The sequence below is a fragment of the Tyto alba genome, unplaced genomic scaffold (genome assembly GCF_018691265.1).
Source record: "Tyto alba isolate M040663 unplaced genomic scaffold, T.alba_DEE_v4.0 Super-Scaffold_10, whole genome shotgun sequence".
Classification (NCBI taxonomy): Eukaryota; Metazoa; Chordata; class Aves; order Strigiformes; family Tytonidae; genus Tyto; species Tyto alba.
Window position 1 is genome coordinate 25,097,157 of NW_024881262.1, and position 12,449 is coordinate 25,109,605.

Here is a 12,449-nt window from a genome sequence, read left to right on the forward strand (position 1 = left end):
CTGTAAGCCTGGCAAGCATAAAGACTGGAATAGTGACTGGAATAATTCCTTATTACCTCACTTCCACCAGGTCATTAGGTTTGTAACTGGGATGGAGGAAGAACCAAACTTTCTTGACAAAATGATTTATGCTGGGTTCTCTCCGAGAGCCTCGGACATACACCATCCATTTATGGGTCGACTGATCGTTTTCTTCTCTCTTGTCGGGGGGAATGTACCTGGCAAAGAAAGCAAAAAACAAAAACAAGATAAAAATCCCAAATAGGTAAATATCACAAAAAGTATTTTGGAAAAGATTAAGCAAAAAAATTTGGGATGGTAAAATGCCTATGTGAACCTTGTGCCCTGTATAGTTCTACTTGTTACTCATTATTCAGACAGAAACAGATGCAGGTACCATGACCTACTCTACGCCTCCAACACATTTCCTCTATTTTAGTGCACAACTGCTATATGATATTAATCCATTTAAACATTTGGTTTTTAATTAGGAATACTTAATTTTAACATACAACTACTGTCAAATCCTTTTCCCCATCTTATTTTGAGGTATCAGGAAGCAAAACTGCACCAGAACACAACATCAGCAACTCTGCTACCAGAAATACAAAAAATAACAATTCTTCTTTTAAATTTTTAAGAAACTTCACAGTCAATACTTGGTTCTGGGTCCAGGCTTGTGTAGATTTTCAAGACAATTCTAACACCGTAAGTCTTGTCAGCAAATGTTTGCTACTTTCTATGCAAGAAGACTGACTTAAGTACTGTGAGGGTAGAATTAAAACCTGGACTTGTACATAGTTTCCTAAAATGAATGCCTTTCTTCACTAACTTCCTCAAAGTTCCAAAGTTATGTATATCTACCTGTTTTTAAATTTTTTGGGAAAAAAATTATAAAAACTGTACAAAGTAATTTCTTCAGACTATGCTAGACTTTCACAATTTTCCTCATTCTGCTGATTTGGTTTGTTTTTTTGCTTTTTAAAAAAATACACTGTCCCTATGGACACCGCAACTACTGAAACACAGTAACACTTGTGCAGACACTAGAGGAGGGCAGTCTTGGGTACAGTGATTATTCAAGGGCAATATGCCATGTTGTGATAGCCTAGCAACTTTATTTGTCTCCTAATTTTAACCTCCTATTCCATCTAATCCTGAAATAAAGGACCATCCCCCTCAGACTCTAGATACTAACTTGGAGACGTTGCCAACAACAATCGTTTTCTTCACATAAAGCCGTGAAGTTTCATCATTTGACAGTCCGGCATTTCGTTGTCCTGGCTTTTGAGAGCTTGAAACACCCGAACTGTCCTGAGGGTAGGGGAAGAAAAAAAGGCAAACAAAAAAACCAAACATTCCTCTTACACATAATTTTGTTTGGCACTAGAAAAATAAGGAGTTGTTAAAAAAAGTAAACCTGCATAGTTAAATGAGAAACCAACAATGAATCATCCCTAAAAATACTTAAATTGCTATCTAGGCACGCTTAAGCAACTCAGGCACGCAACAATGATATACGACCTAGCCAAGTGTACACTGCATAGCTTAACTGAGCATACATTATGTGACATACCATGAATCTGAGCCATGACTTCAGCTTGGGTTTCAAAAGCACTGCCACTGCACTATCTGAAAAAAATCAAGCGCTGCTCGAGTGACATCATGTTGGTCACTAATCAGAAACAAAGCTGAATCTCCCGCGAGTGGCTTCTGAAAATCTAAATCTTTCTCATTCCCAGACTACACTGCTTTGAGGGACTCCAGAGTTGCTTCTCAGTAAAGAATTGAGGCTGAGCTTGAGACAAGAATTCAGCTCCCACTTAACAGGGATAGCAGTCAGCCATACCATGTCCCTGACATCTAGATAAGCCTACAAATCCACTGCAGTACTTGTGCATAATAAATCCAGCTTAAGCAACCTTATAACACAACCTCAGCTATTAAGCAGTGGCCAAGACTGCCTAGTAAAATGATGACATGACCTCCCACAGTGCCAACACAGGCTGCACTGTTGTGAGACGCCTTTCTACAACTCTGTTGGTTACAGTGGCTGTCCAGAGAATAAGGGACAGCCATCCTCTCACGAACAACAGAGTTGATGCTGCAGCTTCCTGGAGCATACTCTACTGAGCACTCATCAAAACGAGGGCCAGCATGGGGAACAGTGGACTCACTAGGAACTGCTACACCTCCTCTGCCAAGTCAGCGATGCTCCAAACTGAAGCAAGGAGCCACAGAAGGCTGGGATGGCTCCCATTCCTCATCGCTCCCTCAGCCACCTCCGTGCCATGGGCTACATTGGTCAGAAATGTGCCAACAGGCTACACCCAAGCAATGCAACTGCTCCAGCAATGCCCCCAGTGCAGAAACAAGTTATATTGGTCTGGCGGTTTACAATATAGGTGGGTCCACATTATATACTGTATATCTGCCTTCTGCTACGGACCCTAGGAGGGGTTTCAGCAAACTGCAGCCCTGTTATCAAGGGTGTCATGCTGCTCAACCGAGGCAGAACTGTCGCTACTTCTGCTACGTATTACTGCAACTTGTTTGCTTGCAGAATGCAGTCATATGCAATGACATATATCCATCCCTGGTTTGGGTTAGAGGCTGTACTACTCTGGCAGGCCTGACAGCTTAAAGGAACTGAAAAGAAACCAAAGTTTTATCTCACCAACTACAGCTCATTTCACCTGCAGGCAGTGAGAGAGCCTCCCCGGTGGAGCTAACTGCAGCCGACAGGTAAAGCATCTCTGTAGCTGCAAGATGAGCCATGAAGAGAACGAATCCAGGTCAAAAATAATCCAGAAGAAAGTATGGGGGAACAATGAAAGAAGGTATTTTTAACCTGGGTCAGTTTGGTTCGGTTCAGCAGTGATGTTAGCACAACAGCAAGCAGAGCCACCAAGAGAAAAACAACTCACACTACGCACTCAGGCTCTGCCAGCTCACGCTCCCAGGGTGAGAATCCACTGGTGTCACTATGTTTTCACCACAGGCTGCTTAGGAGGCCAAACCCCAAACTCCAGCGGTTCAACCACTCTAAGCAATGCAGTCCCCCCACGGGCACCCAGGGCCAGGCAGCAGCATTACTTCTTAAAAACACTGCTGGGCATAACACATCTTGCTCTTCTCTCCAGGTTCTGCCCCTTCCTGACCTGACTTCTGTCTGCACAGCAAACCCCTTTGCTCCAGCTGTGAAACACCTCCTACCCTAGAGGCTATCAACCCAGACAGCAGCAGACAGCTGTGCTAACACAAACGCTATCACCACTGCCCGGCTGATCTCTCTGTTGGGCAAGACAGAGTTCAGAGGAGTTACCCAAGTTACATACAATTCAGTTAGCCTTACAGCAAAGCCAGGCTGAGAGAGTGGGAGCAAGCAGTTGGAGAGGGTAAGAAACAGATCTTCAGCAAGGTGGGTGAAAACATGAAGAGTTCCTGGTGCCAGCACTGAGTCCAGACAGAGCACACACCTCCAACAACTTGACCACCACTCGAGTTTTACTTTACCCGGCCAGTATTTCTGCTCTGTCTCTGGTCCAGGCTGTTTGTCAGCCGCTCGTCTGCGTCCAAGTTGCCATTGTCTTTGTCCAAGAGAAAGTCATTGTGCTGAGAGAGCGAGTCGCTCTCGGAGTGGTTGGCAGATGGAGTGTCTGAGCCCTGGTTAGCAGGAGAGGATGATCTAGAGGGTGATTCCAAGAATTTCTTGATTGAAGGGTGATTAAGAATTGTTGCATCACATGACCTGGTCCCCTGCAACAAAGAGGTCAGGCAGACCCAGTCACTATTTCCCTGCAGTCCAGATAAAAACAAAGCTGTGCCAGAGAGAATAAGTCAATGTATGAAGAAAGAGCAAATATTTAATCAGCTGCTCTACAGGAAAAACATATGCCACAGTAGATAAAAGCATAAAATGGCTCTACAGGAACAGTACCCCAAATTGAATCTGTTCCTTTAGACCTTTTGATCTCAGAAACCCACCTGGTTTTGGAAAGGAAGACTGCAGCCTACTCAAATACCTATAATGTCACTTTGAAAATAACATCTTCGCTTCCTGTGCAGACACCTACAGTCTTTTACCATACACAGCAAGGCCACAGCTGCCCGATTCTTGCAGGCAAGCAGGGTACATAAATGCATCAGGATCTTTAGTTTTGATACTCACTGGCAGTCTTGTCAATGCCTATGAGTCAAGCTACACATATTAGCACCCTGTCTGCTCCCAAAGCTTAACAGAGGATAAAGAATAATGTGCTTAGGCATGCTTGCAAACCTTCCTCAAAATGGTTATCTTAGAGCTAATCTTAGATCTTCCTAAACCTGCAAGGGGGACGACAGGGAGTGGGAGTGTTTAAATCTCTTCTGTTTTTTCATTACTGTGACAAAGGCCCTTCCCCCTGCCCCCCTTCCTGCATTTACTTTTAACCTGAGAAGTAGCAAGGAAAGCACCCATCACTCAAAGCAAGTGTCCTTTGGCCACTTCTCCTCCCAGCCACCAGTCCTCCCTGTCATCTTGGTTTAATGATGCATCAAGTCAGCAGAAACACCCCTCTGCCAGGACAGATAGGCTCACTCCAGCTCCTGAAGCCATAGACTCACACTAGAGTTGCACTGACAGCTTTTCTCACAGCTGAAAGAGGCTTTCTTCCCTGCCCGAACCACCCGGATCAGCCAGGCTGGCACAGTTATTCATGGAGTGGGGGGTGGGGGAGTGTCACAAAGGAAAACAAATCAAGAAACTGATTTGGGATTTTTGCTGTCATTTTTGTTTGTATTTTTCCTTTGCAGGGTTATTTTTAATCCACACAAACTCCTTGATCCAAAATTCTGCCAATGTGATGGAGGGGGTGGCACTGGGACAAACACCAGCACCACTATGGAGCAGGAGAACTGCCATTGAGAGGTGGTAGCAGGAGAGTAGTTAAACACTGTCCCACCTTGGACATTAAAGGTTCAGTTGAGAGCTTTCCTTCCAATTGTCCATAAGGTACATGAGCAAAGCAATTACCAACTCTCAATTACCTACTTAAGAGTCTTATATCCATATATCCAATGGCAAGGACACACAACATGACAAAAAAAAAAAAAAAAAAAAAAACAACAAACAACAAACCCGAACCAAACTACCACCAAGAGCTTTTTTTTTTAAAAAACCTCTAGTCAAGTAAAATGACCAACACCTTGTCCACTGATTTGTGGGAAAATGTAATAAACTGTAATCATAAGCCTCAAAACCTAGCAGCACTGGGCTGAAGACTTGTTTGTATTTATGAGAACAGGTTAGGAATTTGCAAATCATCTTCCTAGAAGTTCTGAATTAAACTACAAAGACTCCCATTCTAGCAGAAGCAGAAACAAGACAATCATTCACTGCCAAGTCAAACATACATTAACCACACATTAAAAACAGACAATGGAGAGAACTGAAAACAGTAATGATTTCAAAATACAAAGAGAACTGATTTAGTCTGCATGCAAATCAGAATTTATAAAAAGAAATAAAAATGCAATCGAAGATACAGCTACACTAACCATAGGCCCATAAAAACTACAGGAAAACTAAACAAAAAAGGATGCACCAGTAAGTTTTGTGAATACTTCGAAACAATTACAAAAGTTGTTATTTCTGGCAAATGTGAAAATCAGAAAGGAAAAAACAAACACCCTGTGTGGCAGACCAAGGAAAGAACAGGGGACAATACAGCTCTTGATGACACATGACGACGTTGGATAAAAGCACTTTCAAAGATCAGAACCTAGTTCACATGCTTCAGCCGCCTACACAAAAATCAAGGGGGGAGGAAGGATCTCCAAGCCTCCCAATACTACCATAACCTTTTTCAACTCCAGTTGCTCACCTCAAGTTCAGTGGGGAGGGAAAAGCAAGCTGAACCTTTTTGTTTTCACCCCACTCCAAGTGCTCTGGAAATCAAAACAGGAAAACCAGGAGTAGCAGTGCAGGCCATTGCTTGGAATAGAAATTCTCATGGGACTAGAGAAAAAAATGCAGGTTTGCAGCACCCATCTACAGCTTCCAAAAATCAGCTCAGATCTTTACTGGAAAGTAGATCAACTCTCTGAACTGAAAAGATGGTAACTAAATAACTACACTGGTAGTGAACTACATGTCAATTGGGAGCCCGCATAAGTCATGCACACCCTGCAATTACCAGCCCATTAAGGACAGAACTGGGGTTTAACTAATAGGGTTTGGGGGTTTTTTAATCTCTTTGTGAATTTTTAATCTCTCTGTGATAGCTGCTTGATTTACCTCCTGGTTTACTGCTGCCATCAGTCTGTTCACCAAACAATTAACAGACTGGCTGCCAGGGTAAAGGGAGGAAGGTTTCATGGCACTGCCAGAGCCTCAAGAAATCTTGATTTTATTTTTTTCTTCCTGAGAAGTTCCAAAACCCATCTGCTTCCACTCTCCTCCTGTGAAACAGGAAAACACGTTCCCCACTTTTCAGGGCTTTGCAAGGACAAACCGTGCAGTCTGTGACAAGCAAGGTGCTCTCATGCAAGAACTAATGAAAAACAAAAATGCAGAATATTTCAAAAAACAGAATGAAAGGCTGCCGAACGGCTTCTCAACAGCTCCCTGAAGACTTGTCTTTGCCGAGTACCAGAGGTGTAGGTGGTGATGTCCAGGTCTCTTCTGCCACTGCCACTCCATTTGCAGTTTGTATTCCACCATTTCAGAAAATCACATCTCAAAACCAAGTATTAGCTGAACAGCCAGTGAACTACACATCTTCTTTTGCAAATATTCCCTAAAGTCTTATTATTCCCAAAGTAATTTTTACCTCTCCAGCTTTAAGGAGACCAGCAGAGGCGTAATAGTTAGCCACAATGCAGGCACGCAGCTTATCCATCATCCTTCTTGCTTCAATCAGGCGCTACAAAAAGAAGAGGTAACGTTTAGTAAAGGATAACAACTGCAGCAATATCCCCAAACCCCAATACACCAGGATCTTATGTATTTTTAAGAACAAAACTTTCATACCTGATCTATAACTTCAATTTCATGTTCTTTACTCTTCATTTCGACAGCAAACTGTTCTTTTATAATTGTCTCAATCTTCTGCACAGCAACATCTCGAGCTGTATAAGGCCACACATGGAAAATAAAGAAGAAAGTACTTACATTTCTATTTTTGAGGCTTTATTTGAAAACATAAACATCAGAAATCATTATGGAGTGAGAAGTGAAGGGATAAGTTCAGCACACACACACACACACAAAAAAAAGGGAAGGATCATTTTTCTGAAAAAGAAAGTAATTTGTCTTAACAAAAACCACATGTATCTATCTTTAAAAGCTGGCTTATGTGGAGAGCTATTTTTTCCTTTTTAGGTCTGAGATGACAAATAACAGAAGATGGGAAAAACAGAACCAGTTTGTTTACTTCTGTCTCAGTAAAGCTGTAAACAGTAAAAGGAAAACTCAAATGTGCTATGGCCAAGCGCAGTTACCGCTGCGATTGCGCAGGAGTATGCTGGAACACCATGTACATTTTTCTGCTCTCTCTGGCCCGATTCATATCCAGGAAATTTACACATCATGCAGCAGTAATAAGGCAAACTAATACTTTATATGTTCAGCACTGGCATGAAGTCTAGACTGCTTTGGAGTGCCTACAAGCCTTTTATTACCCACAAAGGAAACTACATTATTGAAAGCTGGTCTACCTCCTACAAAATCCTCTTCCAGCTCAGCAGTCAAAAAATTTTAGCCTTTCAGCAGGAGTTTATTGACCTCCGTGGAAAGCATGTAGTTTAATATTTCAAACTGTGTGAATACCTTACAGCAAATTAATGTCTAAGAACTAAACTGGCATCTTACTGTGTTTTTCTAGACCATGGATAAATACAGGAAGAACAATTCTTGCTCTATACCTACATAGACTTCAACATTGCCCTTCCTTTAGGTCACCTCCATTATATCAAGGGGGTTCAAACAACATCTTTTTTTTTTTTTACCAAGTTCTAAGCAAGAACTTGGAAAAGCAGAAATTGTACTTCTAGAAGAAAGCCTGGAAAAGGTCCTCCAGCCTGTGTCAGAAGTACAGTGACCCCACTGCAAAGCAGATCAGAGAAACAGCCTGGGTTCCTCTGAAAAAATCTCAAAACGTTCCTATGTGGAATAGGAGGCAACAGCACCAAGACTCTGCTTTGAGCTTCAGAGGAAGCATTTGCTTTACTAAAGGGTACTTATCTGTTTGAAGGGGTTTCTAACATCCCAAAAGCAAGAGTAAAGAAATCAAAAGCAAGTCAAAACTTTGCTCGTATGTCCCAGCTAGCATATGTGATTTTACTGTCTGATCTGGTACCTACAAGCTGGACTAAGGCAACTGATGCTTCTATATGCAACAGGGGTATCCTAAATATTTTTACTTATTTCCAGATGCCCGTATGTACATATTCTAGGACCAGAAATAGTTCAAGCCTACATTTAAAACAGAATTATGGTTGAACCTGTAGGAGTAATGCAAAATTAAAAACCAGAGGGCTACAATCTTCCCCCAGCCACAAACACCATGCCTAGGAAATTCACATGTAAGGTTACACTTAAAATAAACCTAAACAGATTAAGTTATAAGATGTACAGTTCAGACAGGGACAATTGCATCTCTTCCCAAGACTGAGGTCATGCAACACCAGCATTATGACAATTAAAGCACTTTAGGATTTTTGGTTATATTACAGAAGCTTTTAACAACACTTTATTTTCATATTTTTCCCAGTTTAGCATCAACCACAGTTCCTAATTAAGATTGTGTTAGTGAAATTTGTGTACTTGAAGAACGCTTGTATGAAAAGTTGGAGATATTCCACAAGAGGAAGAAAGAGACAATTCGGAGGAATCAACTGAGCAGAAAGTTCACTTTGGCTTGGACAGTTTTCCAAGGCCCTGAGACTTTGCCTGCTAATTATTAAGATCATCTGAAAAGTTGATTCAGAAGCAGCTTATAAACCCCCCTGCAGTCCCTGGGACACATCAGTGCAGAGGGAGGCAACTCCTGGCAGCCAGGCAGGGCAGGCAGCTGGGACCAGTGACGCTCTTCTGCCGTGGCCAGCTCCCGCTGCCCGGGCCCCGAACCCACCCGGCAGACAGGACCTGCCCGGCAACACACCCCACTGGGGAGATCAGCCCCCTCAGAGCTGTCCGGCTGCACGCTGTCCTCCAAAACATCATCCAAAGAGCTCATCAGTCCCTCTCCAACCAGCAGCTCCAGAATCCTGCTCTGTTCCTGGATCTTCTTCAGATCCTGCAGCCAGCTTCAGCTTTCTCACCTCCTTGTTCGTCAGCTCCTCCCATGGTGATCCTCTCACTAGCTGTCTTATGCCAAAAATCACTAGCCTACTCCCTGTCCCAGGGGCAAGAAGCTCCGCACTCATTTGCCCAGAGACAACTGCAACCTGTCCCAGGCACCCAGCCAACAGGCTGGTTCCCAAAGCAAGCATTATCTGAGCGTGCCAAATGCAAACCTACTCATCCAGCTCCTCTCTCCACTACACTTCTTTATCCACCTTTCCTTCAGTCAGGTGGCTGCTTGTCCTACCTCTCCTCTGCATTTTTCAAAGTCCCTTCATTCTCCCTCACTTATCTCTTCTACAGTGCTCCGCTTCACTTCACCCACCTACTCTTGCAAACATTTGTCATCTTCCAAGATCTACCCACCACAGGGTCGTGGATTTTTTTTTCCCCCCACTGCAGCATCATGTATTTCTTCCCCCACTGCCATGCTGTACTGCGACCTGTATCCCCCAAAATGTAAACAAACTGCCAATCTTTCTGGAAGCAGACTTCGACTGCAAAACGGAGGTACAAGGCTGGAGACCAACTCAGCATAGGAAACTGCTGGGAAGATGCAATGGCAAATAATTCAGCCAGCAACAGGAACCAACGCACACGGCTGGGGCCTGGGAGAGCTCAGGCTCTAGCTGCTGTCGTGCATCACATCCTCACGCCTTGCAGGGAGCGGGCAGGGACAGCTCCACGTATGACAACAGCCGCACCTTTATTTGGCCGTACAGCGGTGTCGCTACCGCCCCTGCTCCTGCTCCGTTTCAGCCCTTCGGCCCCTCAGGCTCCTACCCCCCAGCCCTTTCCCGGCCTGTCCGCAGACACCACGCGCATCCACGGCGTTTCTAGTTCCACCTGGCAGATCCCTCCAGCTCAGGCATCTCCCTCCTACCTGACTGCTCGGCTGCTTTGTGACGCTTGCTGGGATGCGTGACGGTGATCTCCTCGTAGTCAGGGTCCTTCTCTGCGATCACTCTCTTGATCCCAGACATGTTCTCTCCCCTGCGAGGTAAAATAAGAGCACTAACTTCACCCACAGCAACCTTCTGGGCAGGCTTCAGCCCCCGCCCGTGGGGCAGCCTGCGCTGCGGCTCCTGAAAGAGCCGGGACGCTTCCTTCCTTCCTCCCTTCCCCAGTTGCTAGAGACCAGCCCACAGCTGCACAGCTCGGAGCCGGTCCCGTTCCGCTCGGCCCGGGACCTTCAGCCGCTTCCCGCTCCCCGAAGCGCAGCCGGGGCGGTGCTGCCACGGCAAACCGCCGCCCGCCGAGGCGTGGGGTGCGCGGGGGGGTCCCTCAGCGCGGGCAGGCGCTGGGGTGGGGGGGATCGCTCGGCACCGCCGAGGCGGGAGCTCCAACCCCCCGCACCCCAAGCGTCGAGGCGCCGGTGCCCCGACGCGACCCCGCGCCTGCCGCCGGGCCACCGCTCCCGCCGCCGGGACACCGCTCCCGGGCCCGGGCGCCGTTTCGGCGAGGGACGGCGGCCCCAGAGCCCGCGGCGGCCTGAGGGCTGGGGAGGCGGGCCCGCGCGGCGGCCGGGCGCACGTGCGCCGCGCCGCTCCCCCTCCCCCCGCCCGCGCACACAAAGCCGAGGCGGCCGCGCGCTCCTCCCCCCCTTCCCCTCACACCACCCACCACCCCTCCCCCCCCGCCCCGTTCCCTTGCCCGCCCCGCCGCCGCTCACCCGCGCTCCGCCGCGCGCCGCCCGCCCCCGCCCGCCGCCCCCGGGGCGCTCAGCGCCGGCCCCCGCCGCCCCGGCCCGCAGCAGCAGCAGCAGCAGCCGCCGCCGCTGCCGCCGCCGCCGCCATGAGCGCAGGGCCGTGCGCCTGGCTGCCCGTCAGCCGCCGGGGCGGGGCCCGCGCAGGCGGACAGCGGCGAAGGGGCGGGACGGAGCCGGCGGCCGCCCTGGTGGGGGTCCCGCACCTGCCGCCGCGGGAAGGTGCTGCCGCGGCGGGAGGAGGAGGAGGAGGAGGAGGAGGAGGAGGAGGGCAGGCCCGGTAGGGTTTCCGGGTGAGGGGGGAGCGGGGAAGGGCCCCGAGCTGGAGCTGCCGCCGCCTCAGTGGGGGCCCGACAGCGCCTCTCTCCGGCGCTGGGTGTGGGGAACGAGCGGTGTGGGGGCTATAATTTCCCCTCAGCGCCAGAAAAAAACCCCCGAGGTTAGCGATGCTGTTATGTTCCTGTTTAGATATATTAATGTATTGGCCTAATTCTGACTTTCTGCGTGAAGCCACCTCATTGGAGGAAGACACCATAATGCAGAAGATGCTCAGTGAAAGGAGGATGATTAGGAAAAAAAAAAAAACAGCACAAACCAAACCAAACCCCAAACAAACAAACAAAAACAACAACGAAACCCACAAAAAAGCAGAAACTAAACCCCAAGAAACGAGGCAGGGTCTGAGCAAGATGTAAAGTTCCAACGGCCCACCACGAGCAGAGGAGCACTGCGTCACCTCACGCCTGGGATGGTGGCCCTGGCCTGCCCTCACCCCTTGCGCACACAAGGTCCACTGAAGGGTTTTGCACTGATCTCACTGAAGACAAGCTTCAAAAATGGCTTATAGCAGGCTTACTACTTGCTGTACTTCATAGTCTCTGACATCAGAGCTAAGACTGTCCAAATCAGTGTAGTTAATACCACCGGTTGTGTTTGGTTTTGGCCAGACTGTAACACCTCTGCCAGGTGCAGCTAATGGCGCACAGTGCTTTGGTCTGTGGTAGTCCCATGGTTCATGCAGTGAGCTGCTATCCAGCATAAATCAATGTCCTGCTCATACATGTATTTGCAAATTTATTTACAAGGCCACTAATTAGCAAGCACATGCTGAATGTTCAAGGCTTAGCCCTTCAAGTCCTTTTTTTTTTTTTTTTTTCTTTTCCATTTCAGGACCACTACTACAACAGTTTTCTGATTTCTTACCAAGCAACAAATGTGATCTATGGAAAAACAACAGAGACTGTTCTTATACTGGAATTTGTATCATGCTCATCTCACAAAAGGTACATAGATAGCGTAGTTCAATTTTATTTTCTTCCCTTTTCCTGCTTAATGGAAAGAGGCTGTTGTTAAAACATTGCTGCCAGTTGACTATGCTTAAGACTTAAAATATCTTAAGATGGGCTTCCAACCCTCAAA

The 12,449-nt window shown here is 46.9% G+C and overlaps 1 protein-coding gene across 6 annotated transcripts in view; it reads right to left on the minus strand.

The window, feature by feature from the left end:
* YEATS2 (YEATS domain containing 2) overlaps positions 1-11,025 on the minus strand; it is a 49,905-nt gene extending 38,880 nt beyond the window's left edge. For 3 of the 6 annotated variants that reach the window (XM_033001602.2, XM_033001601.2, XM_033001600.2), the window contains exons 1-6: positions 10,209-10,829; positions 7,013-7,110; positions 6,813-6,905; positions 3,517-3,759; positions 1,199-1,314; positions 57-218 (exon numbers count right to left, since the gene is read on the minus strand). In XM_033001602.2, the coding sequence (XP_032857493.1) occupies positions 57-218; positions 1,199-1,314; positions 3,517-3,759; positions 6,813-6,905; positions 7,013-7,110; positions 10,209-10,308 (812 nt within the window). In that variant the 5' untranslated portion in view covers positions 10,309-10,829. Of the gene's footprint in view, positions 1-56; positions 219-1,198; positions 1,315-3,516; positions 3,760-6,812; positions 6,906-7,012; positions 7,111-10,208; positions 10,832-10,997 lie in introns of those variants that run through there. The other 3 variants (XM_042795491.1, XM_033001604.2, XM_033001605.2) reach the window with 3 other exon arrangements.
* Positions 11,026-12,449: the final 1,424 nt, after the last annotated feature.